The sequence below is a fragment of the Podarcis vaucheri genome, assembly GCF_965113315.1.
Source record: "Podarcis vaucheri genome assembly, chromosome: 7".
NCBI classification, from domain to species: domain Eukaryota; kingdom Metazoa; phylum Chordata; class Lepidosauria; order Squamata; family Lacertidae; genus Podarcis; species Podarcis vaucheri.
This window is the reverse complement of record NC_138765.1, coordinates 70,823,071-70,841,420: the sequence shown is the minus strand read 5'-3', so window position 1 is coordinate 70,841,420 and position 18,350 is coordinate 70,823,071. Positions and strand designations below refer to the sequence as shown.

Here is an 18,350-nt window from a genome sequence, read left to right as displayed (position 1 = left end):
GTGGTGCTTGTGCAACGGTGAAGGGGGTTTGAGGGTGGGTGTGCGATGGCACCCTTGAGGTCATCGCCTCGGACAGCCAAGAAGAAGGGGGGAATAGGCACCCCCCCCTCAGTCCGTATCAATCACCTTCTACAAATGCTAGAAATTCTCTCTGTTGAATATGTGGGAAACAATTGTGTACAGCTGAAGATGCTGGCAGCATTAAGATAAATTCAACAGTGTAAATAAGTTTTGATGGACGTAATAATGGAATACTGAATGGTATAGTTTTTTGTAAAATATGCAGGGATTTATGATATGCAAAATGAACCGTATAAAGAGAAGAAGGGAAGTCATTGATATCTTAAGGATGTAAAAATGAGTACTTTAAATTGTAAAACAGAAAATTTAATAAAAATTCTATATATATATATATAAAAGAAACGCACACTATCTCTGTTTAAAAAGTGAGCTGGGAACCTGGGAACTGTGGTTCCTCTGGGAGGTCAACTTCAAAGCATCTGGGTCTGGGATTCTGAGCCATTTTCCGCTCTCATGTTTCCATGGACGTGACTAACCAGAACTCTTTGAAAATGCTTGTTTGTTTGTTTGTAGGCACAGAAGATAGGGATGTGGAATGTGTGCCCTGCGGTCCAGGCACATTTTCAGATGTGGAGTCCCACAGCGCCTCCTGCAGGCCTCACAGGATGTAAGTTACACCATCTCTCCACCAAATATGCAGATACACAGGTGGCAGCCTTGCAAAGGATGCTAGCAGTCCTGCTTTTCCTTTAAAGTTGAAGCGGGTTTTCGTGGTGATGGAATACACAGACCCGTCTTGGACTTTAATGACTGGCAATGCAAAACCCAAGTGATCTTTAAGAATACACGCACACAAACACATTCCTCTATAACCAGGCCTTTGGCTGATTAAACATTACATGGTCTTTTTAATGTGTTTGTTTTTAGCTTTTTAAAATGTATTTTGAGTTCTCGTTTTGTGTTTTTATGTTGTGAACTGCCCAGTGATCCCTGGATGAAGGGCGATACACAGATTTTAATCATAATAATTCCAGGTTTGGGAAGACTGGGTCCTGGGCCGTTCTGCATGCAAAGCAGCTGCTATACCAGTGACCTTAGTCCCCACTAGTTGGTGCCTTAAAGTTTAGTATTATTTTAAAAATATTAGCTGTGGTTCCAGAGGATTGGATAAGATGACCCTTTGGGTGCCTTCCAATTCTACAATTCTCCCCCCCCCCCAAAAAAAAATTTTTATTTGATTTTACAAGTGTAGAATTATAACAATACAAAATACAAATCCATGATTAAAGATTTCTCAGAATCTCTAGACTTCCCACCTTCCCATCCATGTGCCCTATTATCAAAAAATATTATCAACTGCATATTATTTCATCACCCAAATTTTATGTCTCTCCATTTTGTCCATAGTATTTTCTACATTACAAGTGTTATTGGAATCCTGCTAATGTTTTCATCTGCTTACAGTGGTCTCTCAAGTAAATTATAAATTTCCCCCATTCTTTATTAAAGTTTTGGTCCTCTTGGTTCCTGAGCTTTCTGGTAAAGTTTTGCCGTTTCGGCATAATCCAGCAGCTTAGTTTGCCATTCTTCTCTGCAATTCTGCAATTCTATGATTGGTTTAATTGTTATAAGCATACACTTTCCTGGTTCTTGCCGAATTTTTCACTTTCTAATCCAGTTTTTGTTTTTTGTTTTGGTTCCTCACAGTTGTGAATCAGAAATCACTCCTGGAAACAGCACCCATGATGCAGTTTGCAGCGATCTCGGTGCGCCTGTTGGCACCGTGGCAACTCCTCTGCGCACCACACTCACTGCAAAGAGTCATTTGGTCACCAGGAGTCCGACAGGGAAGACGGTTGTGCAACAGCCTCCAGCAGACATGTCTCAAATTGCTGGTGAGCATTGCGGGGGGCGGGGGAAATAACTTAACTTCTAGGCAGTGTGGGACGCGGGTGGCGCTGTGGGTTAAACCACAGAGCCTAGCTCTTGCCAATCAGAAGGTTGGCGGTTCGAATCCCCGCTACGGGGTGAGCTCCTGTTGCTCGGTCCCTGCTCCTGCCAACCTAGCAGTTCAAAAGCACGAAGTGCAAGTATATAAATAGGTATCGCTCCGGCGGGAAGGTAAACGGCATTTCCGTGTGCTGCTCTGGTTCGCCAGAAGCGGCCTTGTCATGCTGGCCACATGACCCAGAAGCTATCTGTGGACAAATGCCGGCTCCCGTGGCCTATAGAGTGAGATGAGCGCACAACCCCAGAGTCTGTCACAACTGGACCTAATGGTCAGGGGTACCTAGGCAGTGTACAGAGTGAGCTGGGCTCACGTTCCTCTTTTAGAGAGGGGGACACAGCGCCGCAGTGCCAGGTCTCAGGTTCAATACTCGCCATTTCCAGGCAGGGGTCGGGATGGACTCATTCGTTTGTAGTTTGTTCATAGTTTCCCCCCCCCCCACAAAGAAAATCATGCTCAAAGAAGCTTGCGTCAAAGGAATGCATCTCAACCATTGAGGGGGCCTGGATAGCTCAGCTGGCTAGAGCATGGTGCTGATAGCACCAAGGTTGCAGGTTCGATCCCCGCATGGGTCAGCTGCATATTCCTGCGTTGCAGGGAGGTTGGACTAGATGATCCTTAGGGCCCTTTATGACTCTACAATACTATGTTTCTGTGTAATAACAGACTACCTAGGAAGGTGGTGGGTTCTCCGTTGGAGGTTTTTAAGCAGAGTTTGGAGGGTTATCTGTCAGGGATTCTAAAGCTGTGACTCCTGCATTGCTGAGGGTTGGGCTAAATAACCCTTTGGATCCTTCCTTGGGAAGAATTAGCAGGAGGAAGCAAATAAATGAAAATAAGGACAAGAAGCAAGGAAAGACTACAGCACAACACATTACAATTGCTACCTGGGGCAGAAAAATAACATTATATGGTCCATCATGGCCCTCATCAATTTTCAAATGGCCCATGAAGAAAAGAACTTAACTTTGCCATGTCGGACTTCTGCCTCCATCCCTAAGGGTCCTCTTGGGTGTTAAGATCTGCAGAGGGGGCTCTCTTAGTAGTGCTGCCATGGTCAGGAATGTGGGGGAAGGTAGCCCAGGATGGGGGCCTTCTCTGTGGCAGCCCCTAAAGGCAAACTCCTTCCCTACAGAGGTGCATCCAGCTTCTGCCATGTGTTACAGACGCACCTCTTCGCTTTGCTCTTTCACTGTTAAGGTGTTTTGTTTTGGGGACCCATCACTTTTGGCGAAATCCAGAACCCCTGCTCTGCTTTGGTTGGGACTGATGTACTTGGTTTTGTAACCATTTGATTGCATAACTGCTTTTATAATTGTATTGCTGTAAACCTGCCCTAGGAAGGCTGGTTAGGAAATTAACAAATAAAAGATCACAGCTAGATAACACATGGTGGGTGCTTTGAGCACTTAGAAGTGCAGTTAAAAAACGTTAAGGGTTGCTACTACTACCACTGTTATTATTATTATTACTACTACATGTCATCAACAACAGATCAACAACAACAAAAAAGACATTTCACCCTGGCTAATTTTGAGGACTCAGATTTAGACCCTTCTTCCTGAAGTCCAGTCTAGGTTTGATAAGGTGGCATAAAGTTCGATTTCTCCAATCATTTACATTTTTGAAACTGACTCCCCCCCTCACCCAGTACACTTCAAAGTTTCCAGAAATGTGACATCTTAAAACCCTAGTGTTTTCCAGGCGGAAATTGGAATGCTTTGGAAGTTGTGTTTTTCTGGGTTTTGCATTGGGGCTCCTAGCATTGTCGTCGTTTGTCTTCCCAGGTTTGGTGGCCGGAGTGGCGTGTGCCATATTTGCACTGATCGGAGGGACTTGTGCCTGCTTTGTTCTGAGGAAAAAAGGTGAGACGTGTGAAGAACTGCTGAGGAAATAACTAAACCACATCATGGCTGCTGCATCCCTCACTAAGAGAGCCTCAGAACCCCTGGTGGTCTCTTGCACTCAGAGCTCCCCCTGGTGGGAAACGTATTCAAAGTCCTCCATTGTCCTCTTTCATTATAAGCCCCCATTTTGTTTTATTTTGTATACAGCGGGTTCTCTCCTGTCTTCCATTATACAGTTCAACTCTTTATACCCCTAGTACAGTATTCTCTCCTGCCTGTGTTTCCATTCCTCTCTGTTGCTTGCTCACTAGGCATGGCAACCCTAGACTCTTCTGTCCTATTACTGCATTGTAAGTGGCTGGACTAGACGATCGTTGGGGTACCTTCCAACTGTACAATCCTATGTCTCAGTGACCTTACCAGAGTTTACTTACATAGCTTCAGAATACTCTGGCTGCCTGCTGCCCCAGCTTTCTCTCTTTCCCAACTTTCTGGAGGGGACAGTATTATATATTGCAAGAGCTCTTAGCCGGAAATGAGAGAAAAGAATGAGATCGGCATCTTGGCTATGCTCCCAGCGGCAGTGAACACACCAGCTTCCAATAAATGACAATGGATGTTGCTGGACAGCTCCAGATTCTTGGAATTTGGAGCACAGAAAACCAGGCAGCCTAATGGATAAGAACAGATGTTCTCTTAGTAACTGTGCAACATAATACAGTGGTGCCCCGCAAGATGAATGCCTCGCAAGACGAAAAACTCGCTAGACGAAAGGGTTTTTCGGTTTTGCGTTGCTTCGTTAGACGAATTTCCCTATGGGCTTGCTTTGCAAGACGAAAATGTCTTGTGCTTTTTTCTTGAAGAGGTGCAGTTGCGACGGACCGTGCTTCGCAAGACGAAAAACATCGCAAGACGAAAAGACTCGCGGAACGAATTATTTTCGTCTTGCGAGGCACCACTGTAAAAGGATGCTCCATCCCCATGATATAAACAAAGACTCAAAGATTTAAGTTGGGTAGGAACAGGAAAAAAAATGTTTCTAAATATTATAAGAAAATAAAATACAACTTTAACACAATGTGGAAACATAAGCATGCAGTCGAAACGGAGAAAATCACTATGAGAACACAATGACAACTTAACCTGTTCTGTTTATGTCTGAGACTGATCAAAATACTTACATGACCAATGAACAGCAACAAATTTAGTCAAAGGCTTTTAGACCCAATTGGCCTCCTTCAGCAGTTATGGGAGAATTACTATGTACAATTTGGTTACCGAGAATGGGCCCAATAGGTTAGTTTTTCTAAATGATATGAACTGGCCATTCGTAATACTCTTTCTAGGCACATGCAATGCTAATTGGCATAGGTAGTTGAAGTATTCTGATAATTGTGTCTCAAGAGCTACACCTTTGGGGCATCTTCCAATGCATAGACCTCCGCTTGTCAGCTCCCCACCAGTGACCATAGTGGTGCTTGCTAAGTATTGTGTGGCCACATTGTGACATCAGGTGATTGTCAGGTGGGCAGCCCCAGCCCAACCGTCAAAGTTGCCCACAGGGGTTGAGGAAAGATGGATCTAGTTCCCTGTCCTTATCCTGTGAAATATACTCAGAGTCACAAAGTGATTTCATGCTCTTTATTCAGCTCATAGTGGTGAGGAGGAATGAATGAAAGACCCCTCACAGTATCTGCTTTATATACATTATTTACACAATAGGCTGCCCATGATTGGCTAATTCCGGAATTCTACTGTAAGCCAATCAGGTTGTGGATTCACTTCTATCTGGAGCAGGATTGGGTGGTTCCTGCCAACCAATCATACTGCTGCATTGTTCTAGGACCAATCAGACTGCTGCATTCTGAATCCTATTGTTCTAGGACCAATCAGACTGCTGCCTTTTGGATCCTATTGTTCTAGGACCAATCAGCCTACTGCAGTTTGGATCCTATTGAACTCAGTACATAACATCCTGGTTTATAGCTAAAAGATGGGAGGAAATGAGAAGCTGAGAGAAACTGAAATTGACAATTCATCCATCCCTCTGTGGGCTTTTGCAGGAACTGGTTTTGCATGAAGGGAGGTTAATTTCTAATTTGTGATTTTTCTCTTTGGCAGGCCACCTTTATGTACTGCCTTTTGCCAAGGAAAAACAGGTGAGTGACAGCCTCTCTATAATCTTGTATTTTCACCTCCAACTATACCAAGCATGGACGCTCCTCCCTGTGTGCCACAGACAGCATCTGTGGGCAGCCCCAGTGCGCCTCTGCAAAACTCCACTGCACCAGGTCACAGAGTCCATGAGGCATCCTCCATTTTAATTACCCACAAGGCCTTACATGGTGCTTCGCATATAGAACCATTTTAATATCCCGTAATGCCTTGGAGCACTATCAAAACCTTCCTGAGGCAAATTCTTAATAATAAGAAGAAGAGAAGAAGAGTTTGGACTTGATATCCCGCCTTTCACTCCCCTTAAGGAGTCTCAAAGCGGCTAACAATCTCCTTTCCCTTCTTCCTCCTCCACAACAAACTAAAATAAAAATAAGAAGAGAGTGGAGGTTATAGGAAGCTACCTTATACAAAGTCAGACCGTTAGGGTTGTGTCAAACATTGGTTCTTTTCAGAGTACGCCCATTGAACTAATAGAGATGACTAACTTTGGTCTGTTGGACCATATGCAGTGAAATAGATTTGCAAGCAAGGGGATTTTTGCTTGCCCAACAAAATTTGCCTACTCCTTCCCTTTGCAGTCCCCAAATCTGCTCTGGTGAGTTGGGGGGAATCCCCATAACAGATTGAGGGAGGCACATAGGGAGATGGAGGGTAAAATCCATTGGGTATCCCAACGTCCTTGCACCTGTGGATCTACTTCTATTAATGTCAATGGGTCCACTCTAAATAAAAGCACTTGGTCCATATAGCTCAGTATGGTCCAAGTCAGCTTTCTCCCAACCTCTTGGCCCTTCAAATCAAAATATATCCCATCATCCCCCCTCTGGGGTGTGGATCTCTCAGCAACTGACCAAGAATGCTAGCTTCTGATGCCTGGCCCTGTAAAATGCACTCTAGCTTCTGCAATGACTGTCTGGTCATCAGCCCTCAGCTAAATATTAACTGTGGCCTGCAGTTTGGGTTAGAGTATTCAGTGATAATACTCAAGCAAAGGTGAATATAGATAATTACAACTCCTCCACTCTGCACTGGGGGGTCGCCAACCTTTTTGAACCAGTGGGCACATTTCAAATGTTGTGTGTGTGTTGGAGGTGCCAGCCGCAAAATGGCTGCCATGGTGTGGCGGGGCATAACACAAAAAGGCCATTAGGGATCATGGCATAACGTAAAATCAGAGAGACAACCACCCCCAACCCTTTTACGCAGAGACTTTATTCCGGAATAATTCAAGCTTCTTGTTTCATTGAATGTCTCTAATGTGCTGCTGGTCCTGCTTGTGGAGATAACATAATATTGATCTCTCTCACATACTGGTACCGGCTAAACATAACAGGACTAAAAACACAAGGTGGCTACATCACGATTACTCTCAATTCACATAAATTGTTTGAAAGGTACTTGCACATTTTGCTTCATAACTTTCTTTCTTTTTTTTATATTTTTATTTAAGAAAGATACACTCTTTACATCGTTATACAAATATATACACCCATAAAAGTTTCCATCATAGGAAGAAGTAAGAAAAAAAGAAAAAAAAAGAAGAAGAGAAAAGAAAAACAAAAGAGAAAGAAAGAAAGAAAGATAACATACAATAATACAAATACAATACTTCCGTCCGACTCGGTTTTGGAATTACATAATCTTACATTAATTTGCAGTATTACTAAAACGTTATACGTCAATGCTTTTAATTATCGTCGATTGATAAGTTATTTATTCCCTGGCTGCTTTCAAAATAAATTAGAAATTTGTTCCATTCGTCTTTAAATTTAACTGTTTTGTTTTGTCTTATTTTTTGGGTTAATCTCGCTAGTTCAATATATTGGTATAACCTCATTTGCCATTCTCCAACCGTGGGTAAATCAGGGGTTTTCCATTTTTGTGCAATTTGAATTCTCGCCGCTGCCATGGCATATTGAACGAAGGTTTGATCTATTTTCTTTATTTCTTTACCAATCATTCCTAAAAGAAACAACTCAGGGGTTTTAGGGAAATTATATCTCAAAATTTTTTTCAATTCGTCATGTATTTGCTTCCAGAATTCCTTCACCACATCACAGGTCCACCAAATATGGAAAAAGGTCCCGACCTTGTCCCTACATCTCCAGCAGGTGTTATCAACATTATTATACATCTTTCCTAGCTTTACTGGGGTCAAATACCAGCGATATATCATTTTCTCTAGATTTTCGCGAAGGGCTACGCATGCTGTAAATTTTACACCTTTTGTCCACAATATCTGCCAGTTTTTATACTCTATGTTGTGACCAAGGTCTTTTTCCCATTTTACCAACGCTCCCTTCACCAGATCTTCCTTCGTGTCCCATTCCAATAATTGTTTATACATTTTGGAGAGAAGTTTTTCATTACTCTCCAAAATTTCCACTTGAAACCTTGATTTTTTTCCACTAAAACCCACTCTCTTATGTTCGCCCCATAGAGCATTAATCTGATGAAAAAGCAGCCACTCTTTTATTCTGTCTTTCAACTGCTCATAGGGCTTCACCTTCCATCCTGCTTCTGTCTTCACTAAGAGGTCCTCATATGTACATTTTTCTTCAGCCATATTTATTTTCTTGCTTTTAATAATATCAGTTGGAGACAGCCACCCTGGGATGCCTTTTTCGATCAATTTTTTATACCTCTTCCACACCTCTAGTAATGGGCCTCTAATTATATGGTTGGAGAAGCCTCTATGAGCTTCCCCTTTCTCTTGCCAAAGGTAGGCGTGCCACCCGAATCTAATATTAAAGCCCTCCAAATCCAATAAATCTGTATTTTGGAGGGTGGCCCACTCCTTTATCCAACATAGGCAGGATGCTTCATAATAGAGCCTGATATTCGGGGCTGCAAAACCACACCTCTCTCTTGAATCTGTCAGGTATTTAAACTTTATTCTGGCTCTCTTACCCTGCCAGATGTACTTGGTCAGGGTTTTTTGCCAGTTCTTAAGGAGGGAGGTACCTTTAATAATCGGAATATTTTGAAACAAAAATAATAGCCTCGGGAGGATACACATCTTAATAGCTGACATTCTCCCTGTCCATGATAATTTCAGTCTGTGCCAGGTGTCCATATCTTTTTTGATATCCTGCCAGGCCTTACTATAATTGTCCTCGACCAAATTTATGTTTTTTGGTGAGAGCCAAATTCCCAAATATTTGACTTTATTCACAATTTTAATACCACTTTTTTCTTCTAGTTGGGTTTTATCCTGTTCAGTCATATTCTTTATTAGAATCTTTGTTTTTTTCCTGTTTAATCTAAAGCCCGACAGTCTACCAAATTCCTCTAGAAGTTCTATTACCCTACTTGTACTGTCCACTGGGTTCTCCACGGACAGGACCAAGTCGTCGGCGTCGGCTTTAAGCTTAAATTCTTTCTTTCCAATTTTTATCCCCCTTACATTTACCGCCTCTCTTATTCTATTTGCAATTACTTCCAATATCATTATAAATAACAAGGGGGACAAAGGACAGCCCTGCCTTGTACCTTTCTTGATCTTAAAGGGTTTAGTCAAATTATCATTTATGATCAGCCTGGCCTGCTGCTCTGAATATATTGCCCTGATACCTTTCATGTAGGGGCCTTCAATACCTGCCTTCTCCAGAGATTGTAATAAAAATTCCCAGGAGACATTATCAAAAGCCTTTTCGGCGTCTATAAAGATTAATGCTGCAGGGACGTCTATTCTCATATCTAGATATTCAATAATGTTTAGTATGTGGCGAACATTTTCTTTCTGGTGTCTGTTAGGGAGAAATCCTGCTTGGTCTTTGTGTATATACTTTGTTAAGAGCTTCTTAAGTCTACCAGCCATGATATCGGCAAAGATCTTATAATCGTTATTAAGTAAAGAGATTGGTCTATAATTTTTTACATCTGTTTTTTCTTTCTCTGATTTTGGGATCAAGGTTATATAAGCCATTTTCCACGACTCCGGGATCTTCCCTCCCTGGAGGATGTTATTGATCACGTCTTTAAGCACTGGGGCTAAGTACTCCCCTAACGTTTTGTAATATTTTGCAGATAAGCCATCTGGACCTGGGGATTTCCCCATCTTCATCCTACCGATGGCCTCCTTTATCTCATTTACTGTGATCTCCTTATTCAGATGTATCCTGTCCTCCTCTGTTATGTATCTCCTCTCATTTTGATCCAGGTAGTTCTTAATTTCAACACTGTTTTCTCTTCCTCTTTCATACAACTTTTCAAAAAATTGGGTAAACCTGTTTTCTATCTCCTCTGGGTCTTCTATGATATTATCCTCTATTATTATTTTATTTATCACATTTTGTTTCTTTCTTTTTCTTAACTGCCAAGCTAATAGTTTCCCCATTTTATTTGCCGATTCGAAATATCTTTGCTTTGTAAATTTAATTTTCCATTCTATCTCCTGATTTAGTATTGCCGAATATTGAGATTGAAGCACCCTAGAGGCTCGGATGGCATCATCATCTGTAGGGTTTATGACCAATTTTCTCTCGTAGTTTCTCAGTTGAGAGAGGATATCCTCTTTCTTACGTTCCCTTACCTTTCTTCTGTAGCTGTTTTGTTGTATTAGCAGACCCCTCAGCACCGCCTTACTGGCGTCCCAAACCACATCTATAGGGGTTTCTTTATTCAAATTTAAATCTAAATATTCTTTTAGGGTACCTTTAATTTTTTCCCTCACCTCTTCATTATCCAATAGGTTCTCACTCATCCTCCACTTGTATTGTCCCTTCACTTCATTTTTTATTTCCATGTCTAGGGCACAGTGATCAGGTATTGTCCTGGGGTAAATTTTACAACTCTTCACCCTTAGCGAGAGTATTCTTGTCATCCAGATCTGGTCGATTCTACCCCAGCTCTGATGGGGTTCAGAGTAGTGAGTAAATTGTTTAAGGGAGGGATTTTTGTGCCTCCAGATATCAATTAGATCTAAATTTCCTTCCATATCGTCAAAAGATTTCGGCAATTTCCCCCTAGCCAGTTTCCCCTTCTTTTCACTCCTATCCAGATCCGGCACCGGGACGCCATTCATATCTCCAAGCAGGACTAGTTTGTGAATTTCCAGCTCTAATAACATGCTTTCTAGTTTCTCAAAAAACTCTGCTCTGTTTGAATTCGGTGCGTATACCGTCACAACATTGATTTCCCCCCCCGGAAATTTAATTGAACCCCTAGGATTCTTCCTTCCTCATCTTTGCATATCAGGGTCGGTTCCCACTTCTCTTTGACATATATTACTACTCCTCTTTTTTTTATTTATCAGAATTAATAAAGTCTACTCCTAACCTTTTATTCACCAGGATGTGTTTATGTTTCTTAGCGATATGTGTTTCCTGAAAGCAAATTACATCATACTTTTTGTTTTTCACAGCTTTCTCAACTTTATTTCTTTTAACCTTATCGTTCAACCCATTTACATTCCAGGATAAAAATTTTAATGTATGTGTTATTGTTTGCCTTTGTCTGTTTCTAAACCTTCAACCGGGCTTGTGGGCTATAGTCTAAACGCCTTTGTCTCCTGAGGTTTCCCCCTCTTCTGCCGTCTCCCCTCCCACTACGGCCTCATCATCATCTTCCTCTGAATCCCCTTCCCCCTTCCCCGCTCCCCCCCTTTCCCCCTGTCTGCCCCTTATTTCCCCTTCCTCTTCTTCCTCCCTATTCTTTACTCTGCTCTCTGCCTTTCCCAAATCTTTTTCATATCTTCTCAGAAACTTATCCGCTTCCTGTGTGTCCAACAATCTAAACTTTTTCTCTTTGTAAAAAAAACTAATCCCTTCCGGGAATTCCCATCGAAATGGGACCCCGTTTCTCTTCAATGCTGCTGCTACTTGTTTATAACCCTCTCTTTTACGAAGCAGCCTCACTGGTATTTCCTTATAGATAATGATAGGCCTTCCATCAATTCTTAATCTGTTGTTATAGCTCTTTCTCAAAATTAAGTTTTTCATTTCCAAAGAATTAAAAATCACCAAGCAGTCCCCCAGGAATTTGCTTGCTTTCAAGTGTTTGGGCCTAGTCATTCTAAACACGTTATCCACGGTAGAAGCCATCTCTTCCTCCCTTAGACCTAGCCAATTAGAAAGTTTTGCTTCATAACTTTCTGTTTAGGAGGACTTCTTTAAAAATGAAAACTCAGTCAGGGGCACCTGCTGATGGTCAATTACTTGAACACAAAGTCGGTGTGTCTCTGATACCTCTGTCCTTCATTGCTTTCTAGCCGTTTTCATGTCCCGAAAAAGCACCCACCAACTGGCATCAGGACACCAACGCTCTGCAGCAGGAGGAGCAGAATCTCCTTCAGGTCTCCGCCTCAAGCAGCGGGTCTTTAGATAGCCCACCGGCCTCTGAGAAAAGCAGCAGGGTCAGCAGTGAGGGCACTTTAAGCACCGACACAGAGAGGACTCAACAAAGATCTTCTCCATCAAATACCTGCTTGCATCACAGCGGCGCAAACTCAAGTAAGGAACTCCCCTGAGCATGCTACTTGTACTCATTTATTCCATTTATCAGTTGCCCAATAATAGTGTGGTTTAAATAGGTATATTGATCAGTTACAAAAGAAAAGTGCAAATATAGCAAGAAAGAAAACAAAGAGTCAAAAATATAAAGCAGAAAGTGTCACGGCACGGAAGGACAAAAGTGCACAGGTCCAGTGCAGCTCCAAAGGGACAATAGAGTGTCCTCCTTACAAATTATAAAGATACAGTGGTACCTCAGGTTACAAACACCTTGGGTTACAGACTCTGCTAACCCAGAAGTAGTACCTCAGGTTAAGAACTTTACCTCAGGATGAGAACAGAAATTGTGCACCGGTGGCGCGGTGGCAGCGGGAGGCCCCATTAGCTAAAGTGGTACCTCAGGTTAAGAACGGTTTCAGGTTAAGAACGTACCTCTGGAACGAATTAAGTTCGTAACCAGAGGTACCACTGTATAGAAAAATAAAAGTGTTCTCCCCCTGTGAGTTCTATCATTATTGAGAATAAAGGTTCTATATAGTTTTAAACAAACCAGACTTTTGTATGTATTGCTGGCACTGAGTAACCACTATGTGCCTCAATATTTGTGTAAGAAATAAAATTATGTTGTATATATTAAAAATGGTCATTCAAGCTCTGCTCTTTAGACACTTTTAGTCTGTGAGCTATCTGTTCAATAAAGGTAATTTGTTAAACCCTAGAACACCAGCAATCCAAATTATTAACAAGGTAGATCCCCCCCCCAACCATATTATAAACAGAACACAGAAGTTTTTCCAAATCCAAATTATTAGGATTTGGCAATGCAGTATAACCCTGTGCTGCTGTTACGAGAGGTGATACAAGTTCTGTTTCTACGTACAGGCTCAAAAGCACCAGGTGGAAAGATGGAGTAATTGTTTGTGCAGGTATCAGAGCGATTTCAGCAAACACCTTCTTCCAAAATTCAGCCACCTTTCAGCCACCAAATATCAGTCCCACCATGTGTGCTTATATGTACCAACCACATGGCAGCCCCTCCAACAGAGTCAAGATGCACCAGGATGCACAAAAAAGAGCTATCGTGGAATAAAGTGCCAGCTATAAATTGGTTTTCCCTTCTTCTTTTTTAATAACAGAGCAATCCGGCAGTGGAGGAACACACGTCAATGTCAGTTGCACCGTCAGCATCTGTAACACTTCGGACCACAGCTTGCCGTTCCAGTTGCTGAATGCTTCGGGTGCCTCCAATTCCAGAGACTGCGCTTTGGCAGAAGACCTTCCCCTGTCGAAGGAGGAAAGCCCCTTGAAAAATGAGAGCGGGACACAGATTGCGGAAGAGGTTGAGGACAATATGGACGCGTTTGACCACAGCCTGGGGAAGGCACTTCCCCTGAGCATACAAGACGTGGGCATGAAGGCTACATGAGGGAGGCTTGTGGAGACTCGCTGAGTGTGGCACAGCAGTTTTTGTATGTTACAAATGGATCACAAGCTCGTCAAGGGTTCTAGAGAATCTCAGGTGCTTAATTAGTAATATACAAAAGGGGAAGAAAACAAACTTTGTGAGAAATATACGTACAGTATTGGAATTCCAGGATTTGTCGGTGACTAAAGATGCAGATTCTGGAATGTGTTGATCACCACGTTGCCCCAAAATTACACCTATAGTGATATGGTGCTCTGATTCCGTGCCCAGTTGCCACCACAAAATGTGTCCCCTCCCCCTATGCCTCCATCCCACCTTTTTCTTTCCGTCACCCCCTAGTTTGCCCCATTCCTGCTTTTTGGCCTACGTGTATTATTTTTGCTTAGGGTGCATGAAGTCCCAGGTTCAAATCATAGAGTTGGAATAGACCACAAGGGCCATCGAGTCAAATCCCAGACAAGCTCTGCCCAGGGAGCGGAGAAATGCCGCCTGTGTTTTTAGCAACTGGAAGAGAGATGTTGCTCTGTGGGAAAACCATGTGCTTTGCGTGCAGAAGGTCCCAGGTTCAGTCCCCAGCATCTCCAGATGGGGCTGTGAATGCTCCCCTGTCTGGAACCTTGGAGGGCCACTTTAGTCATTGTGTAGACCATATTGAACCAGATGGATTAATGGTCTGACCATAAGTGTCAGCTTCCTGTGGGAGCGTATATAGAGCACATGCATTGTATGCAAAGAGCTCCAAGTCCAGTCTTTTGTATCTCTGGGAAGGCTAGGAATGTCCCATCTGAAAACCTGGAGAGCCGCTGCCAGTCAGTGTTGACAATACTGAGGTAAATGGACCAATGGTCTGACTAGGTATAAGGCAGCTTCCTGTGGTCATTAGGGGCATCTATAACTTAGTGGCAGATCACATGCATTGTTCCCTAAAGGTCCGAGGCAAACACAGGTAGCTTGGAAAGGCTCTTGCCACAAACCCTGGAGAGCTGCTGCCGGTCAGTGTCAACAATACTGAGCTGGATCTGACCTGGTAAAAGGTAGCTTAGTTATCCAATTTAAGCAGAAGACTGGATTTTCAGTCACACTTCCAGAGGCCCAGGCCTGTAAGATAGCTGCAGTTTGATTGCAAAGAATGTTTTCCTTCATAATAGGTTTCCATTGTTCAATAGGGATGATGCATTTGTTTTTCAAAACTTTTCCCCCCCATTCAGTATAGTTTTCCAGAATTTTAGTTAGCATTCTTTTCCATTTATGTAATTGTGTACAGTTGCTGTAATAAATAAAGAAAATAATGTAATATATCACTGAGTGGGGAGAGGAAGCAGTTTTATTTAAAAAAAGAGAGGGAATTTTAGTCATCTGTGCACGAGAAAGCTTCAATTGCTAGTGTTTGACTCTTTCTCCCTCCCTTACAAGATGCTTGCTTGAGAGACGCCTTGGAGAAAAAAAGAATTTTGCTTTGCCTTTCAAATGGTCTCTCCTGATCCTACAGTTGTGTTGGAGGAGCACCTGCTTTGAATGCAGAAGGTCTTAGGTTCAATCTCCAGGCAGCGCTGGGAGGGACTCCTATTTGAAACCCCAAAGAGCTGGTTTTTTTCAGTGCAGGAAGTTCTGAGCTAGAAGGACCCAACACTCCTCTGCCTCTATGATTTTGAAGCATCTTGAGTGGCTGATAAATGGAGAGTTCCGTTTTCAGGGAAGTTAAGCAGAGCCTGCAACAGCTGAAAACCCCCGTGAAATGAAACTAGGCTTTGCATAGCACAACCATTTTTTTGTTTTTGGTATGACTTATAAGGTGCCAGTGTCTGTTGGGCCTGTGATCTCCATGCAGGCCAAAATACCCAAACCCAGCAGGTGGGACATGCAGATCTATCGCTTTATGTTACATTAAATAAATCTGACTGTGTGGCAATTTTGAGTGGCTTCCACATCTTCACACACTCAGATCTTCACATACCATTTATTGTAATGGGAGGCAGTAAAACTGGGCACTCGGCAGCACCAGTGGAAAGCAGGGGGCTTAACCTGTGCTCTGTTGCCCTAGTGCAAACAAACCTGGAACTGATGGGGCAAACAATTGACTAATGGGAAGACTTATAAAGAGCCCACAAGCCAATCAGGATGACTGCTTCTTGTCATATGTGAGGTCTACCTGGCATTATTCAGTGCCAAGCAAAAACTTGGCTTCTCTGCCAGGACTTTGATGGGCTGAGCCGATTTATGTTTTTATTGTTATTTTACTGTTGTCGTTCTGTGCATGTATGCTGTTTGAATTACAAAAGCATTAATGCTTCTTTATATGACTTCATCACTGTATTATGCAATGCATTTTGTTTTAAAATTGACGTTGTTTGGAAACCTCGGGTAACAAGTCCAACTGATCATCGTCGCCGTTATCATAATCTCATAAACAAATCATAACGAGACCCACCAAGTGTCCCTGTTTTCCAGGAAGAGTCCCAGATTTACAGATGCCATCCCAGTTTCTGATTTGATCCTGGAATCTCCTGCTTTTCCTTAGCGTTATAAGAATTCTGAGGCCTCAAATATAGAATAACCATTCATAAATGCACACATATCTAAATATATAAACCATGTTCAATAGAGCAATCCTGAAGCCATTTGGACTCTCCCATTGACCTCAAATATTCCTCTGCAGTAAGGGAGGCAAATGTGGAAAGCCTTCCCGTTGTCCTTTTGCTTACAAAGCCTGTTTTAAGGGCTTATTTGTGTATGAATAGGGTGAGCCTGTGCATTCAGGAACTAAAATATGAACCATCACAAAAGAATGGCCAGGCTGCCCAGGTAATGCAATCAGTGACCCTTATCCTGGCAGAGAGGATTTCTGTGTAGACCAGGGGTGCCCAAACTTTTTTCAGAGGGCCAGATTTGATGAAGTGAACATGTGTGAGGTCTGACCAAAGTTTTTGAGCTTTTTTTACAATTTTACCCCAGAGTTGTTAGTGACCTGCAGGCCGGATTAAACCCCCAAAATGGACTTTCAGATATGCCTGGTGTAGACTGTCTCCTATGATGTATGTATGATGATTTTGGGGTGGTCTTTAGCTAAAGGGGTTGGGCAATGTCAAAAGTCTTTAAAGGTTCCTGCATACTTTTGTTCAGGGTCTCTCTTGCCTCCTTGCAAGGAGAGACGGGAACTCTGTTGCAACAGAAAAATAAACATCTGCCTTGCTTTCCACTGGTTCCTGTCTCCATCCATTCTTCTCTCATGGATCATTGACTTAGGGGACCCAAGAATCCCATGGGGAGTTGGGCAGCAAAAGCCAAACCCCAATTTTTAAAACATCACAGTGTCCCTATTTTCATCGGAGAGTAAGGAACTAGACCTTTAGAAGACATCTGAAGGCAGCCCTGTATAGTTTAGTCTTAATGTTTCGTGTTTAATTACTTTTTTACTTATGTTGGAAGCTGCCCAGAGTGGCTCCGTCCAGTACAATGGACAGAGTATAAATATTATTATTATGATGGAATAGGACCGCCCCTATTTTCATGGGAGACATGCTGGAGGGCTTGAAGTGAATACTCAGCCAAAGGCAGCATAGAGCCTTGTCCAACCCGCAGAAATATGCAGGTTGCAGGTGTCCCATACGGGGATCGAACCTGGAACCCTGGCGTTATCAGCGCCCCCTTCTAACAAACTGAGCTCAGCCAGCGCAACTTCTATCACGCCGTTCTAACAACTACGTTAAGGTGCACCTGCGCACAGCACTGCAGCCTGAACCGGGCGGCCTCCGTTGCCATGACAACCGAGAGCCCCCCCCCCGGGCCGCGCCCGCTTTCCCCGGCCTCCCAGCAATGGCGTTCGGCAAACGCCCGGCCCGGCCGACAAATCCGATCGACGGCTCTGCGTCCCACTTCTCGGCCTGCGCCTTCGCTCTGCGCTCGACCTGACGCAGTCCGAAGGTAGGCGGGCCCGGCCCGGCTCGGCTGGTCCCTTGTCACACAAGCGAGCGCAGGACGGCGGCCCGCGAGGACTGGCAGGTACGCCCGCCTCTCTCTCTCTCTCTCTCTCTCTCTCTCTCTCTCTCGTGCGCGCGCGCGCCGGGGACGGGACGGCAAAGGGAAGTAAGTGGCCGTCACTCGACGTCGCCGGAAGTGCTGAGGCGGGAGGCAGCGGCGGAGGAGAAGGAGACCCGGCGCAGGCCCGCCTGGGCTGCCCTGTCCTTTCCCCCTCCCTTTGGCTGGCGAGGAGGTGACTTTCTCGCTACGCCTGATGGGAAAAGGGGGCGGGGCCCTCTAGCTTCGCACTTGGTTTTGGCTTCGCACGTCCCTTTCTCTCCAGTGTGTTGGGCTTCTCCCCCCTCCCTTTCACAACAACCCCGTGAGGTAGGTCCGTGTGATTAGCGTCTTCCCATTCTCCCTCCTTCCTCCTCCGCCCCCACCGTATTGTCGTTGGGGAA

The 18,350-nt window shown here is 43.5% G+C and overlaps 2 protein-coding genes across 14 annotated transcripts in view; both read left to right on the top strand.

The window, feature by feature from the left end:
* LOC309536228 (tumor necrosis factor receptor superfamily member 1B-like) overlaps positions 1-15,287 on the top strand; it is a 56,570-nt gene extending 41,283 nt beyond the window's left edge. For both annotated transcript variants that reach the window (XM_082230241.1, XM_082230242.1), the window contains exons 5-10: positions 595-688; positions 1,729-1,916; positions 3,817-3,894; positions 5,998-6,035; positions 12,266-12,506; positions 13,643-15,287. In XM_082230241.1, the coding sequence (XP_082086367.1) occupies positions 595-688; positions 1,729-1,916; positions 3,817-3,894; positions 5,998-6,035; positions 12,266-12,506; positions 13,643-13,932 (929 nt within the window). In that variant the 3' untranslated portion in view covers positions 13,933-15,287. The remainder of the gene's footprint in view (positions 1-594; positions 689-1,728; positions 1,917-3,816; positions 3,895-5,997; positions 6,036-12,265; positions 12,507-13,642) is intronic.
* Positions 15,288-17,788: 2,501 nt separating this feature from the next.
* Positions 17,789-18,350, top strand: part of VPS13D (vacuolar protein sorting 13 homolog D) — a 123,969-nt gene continuing 123,407 nt past the window's right edge. For 9 of the 12 annotated variants that reach the window (XM_082229641.1, XM_082229639.1, XM_082229636.1 and 6 more), the window contains exon 1: positions 18,059-18,276. The gene's annotated coding sequence lies outside the window, so the exon portion shown is untranslated. Of the gene's footprint in view, positions 17,932-18,054; positions 18,277-18,350 lie in introns of those variants that run through there. The other 3 variants (XM_082229635.1, XM_082229632.1, XM_082229633.1) reach the window with 3 other exon arrangements.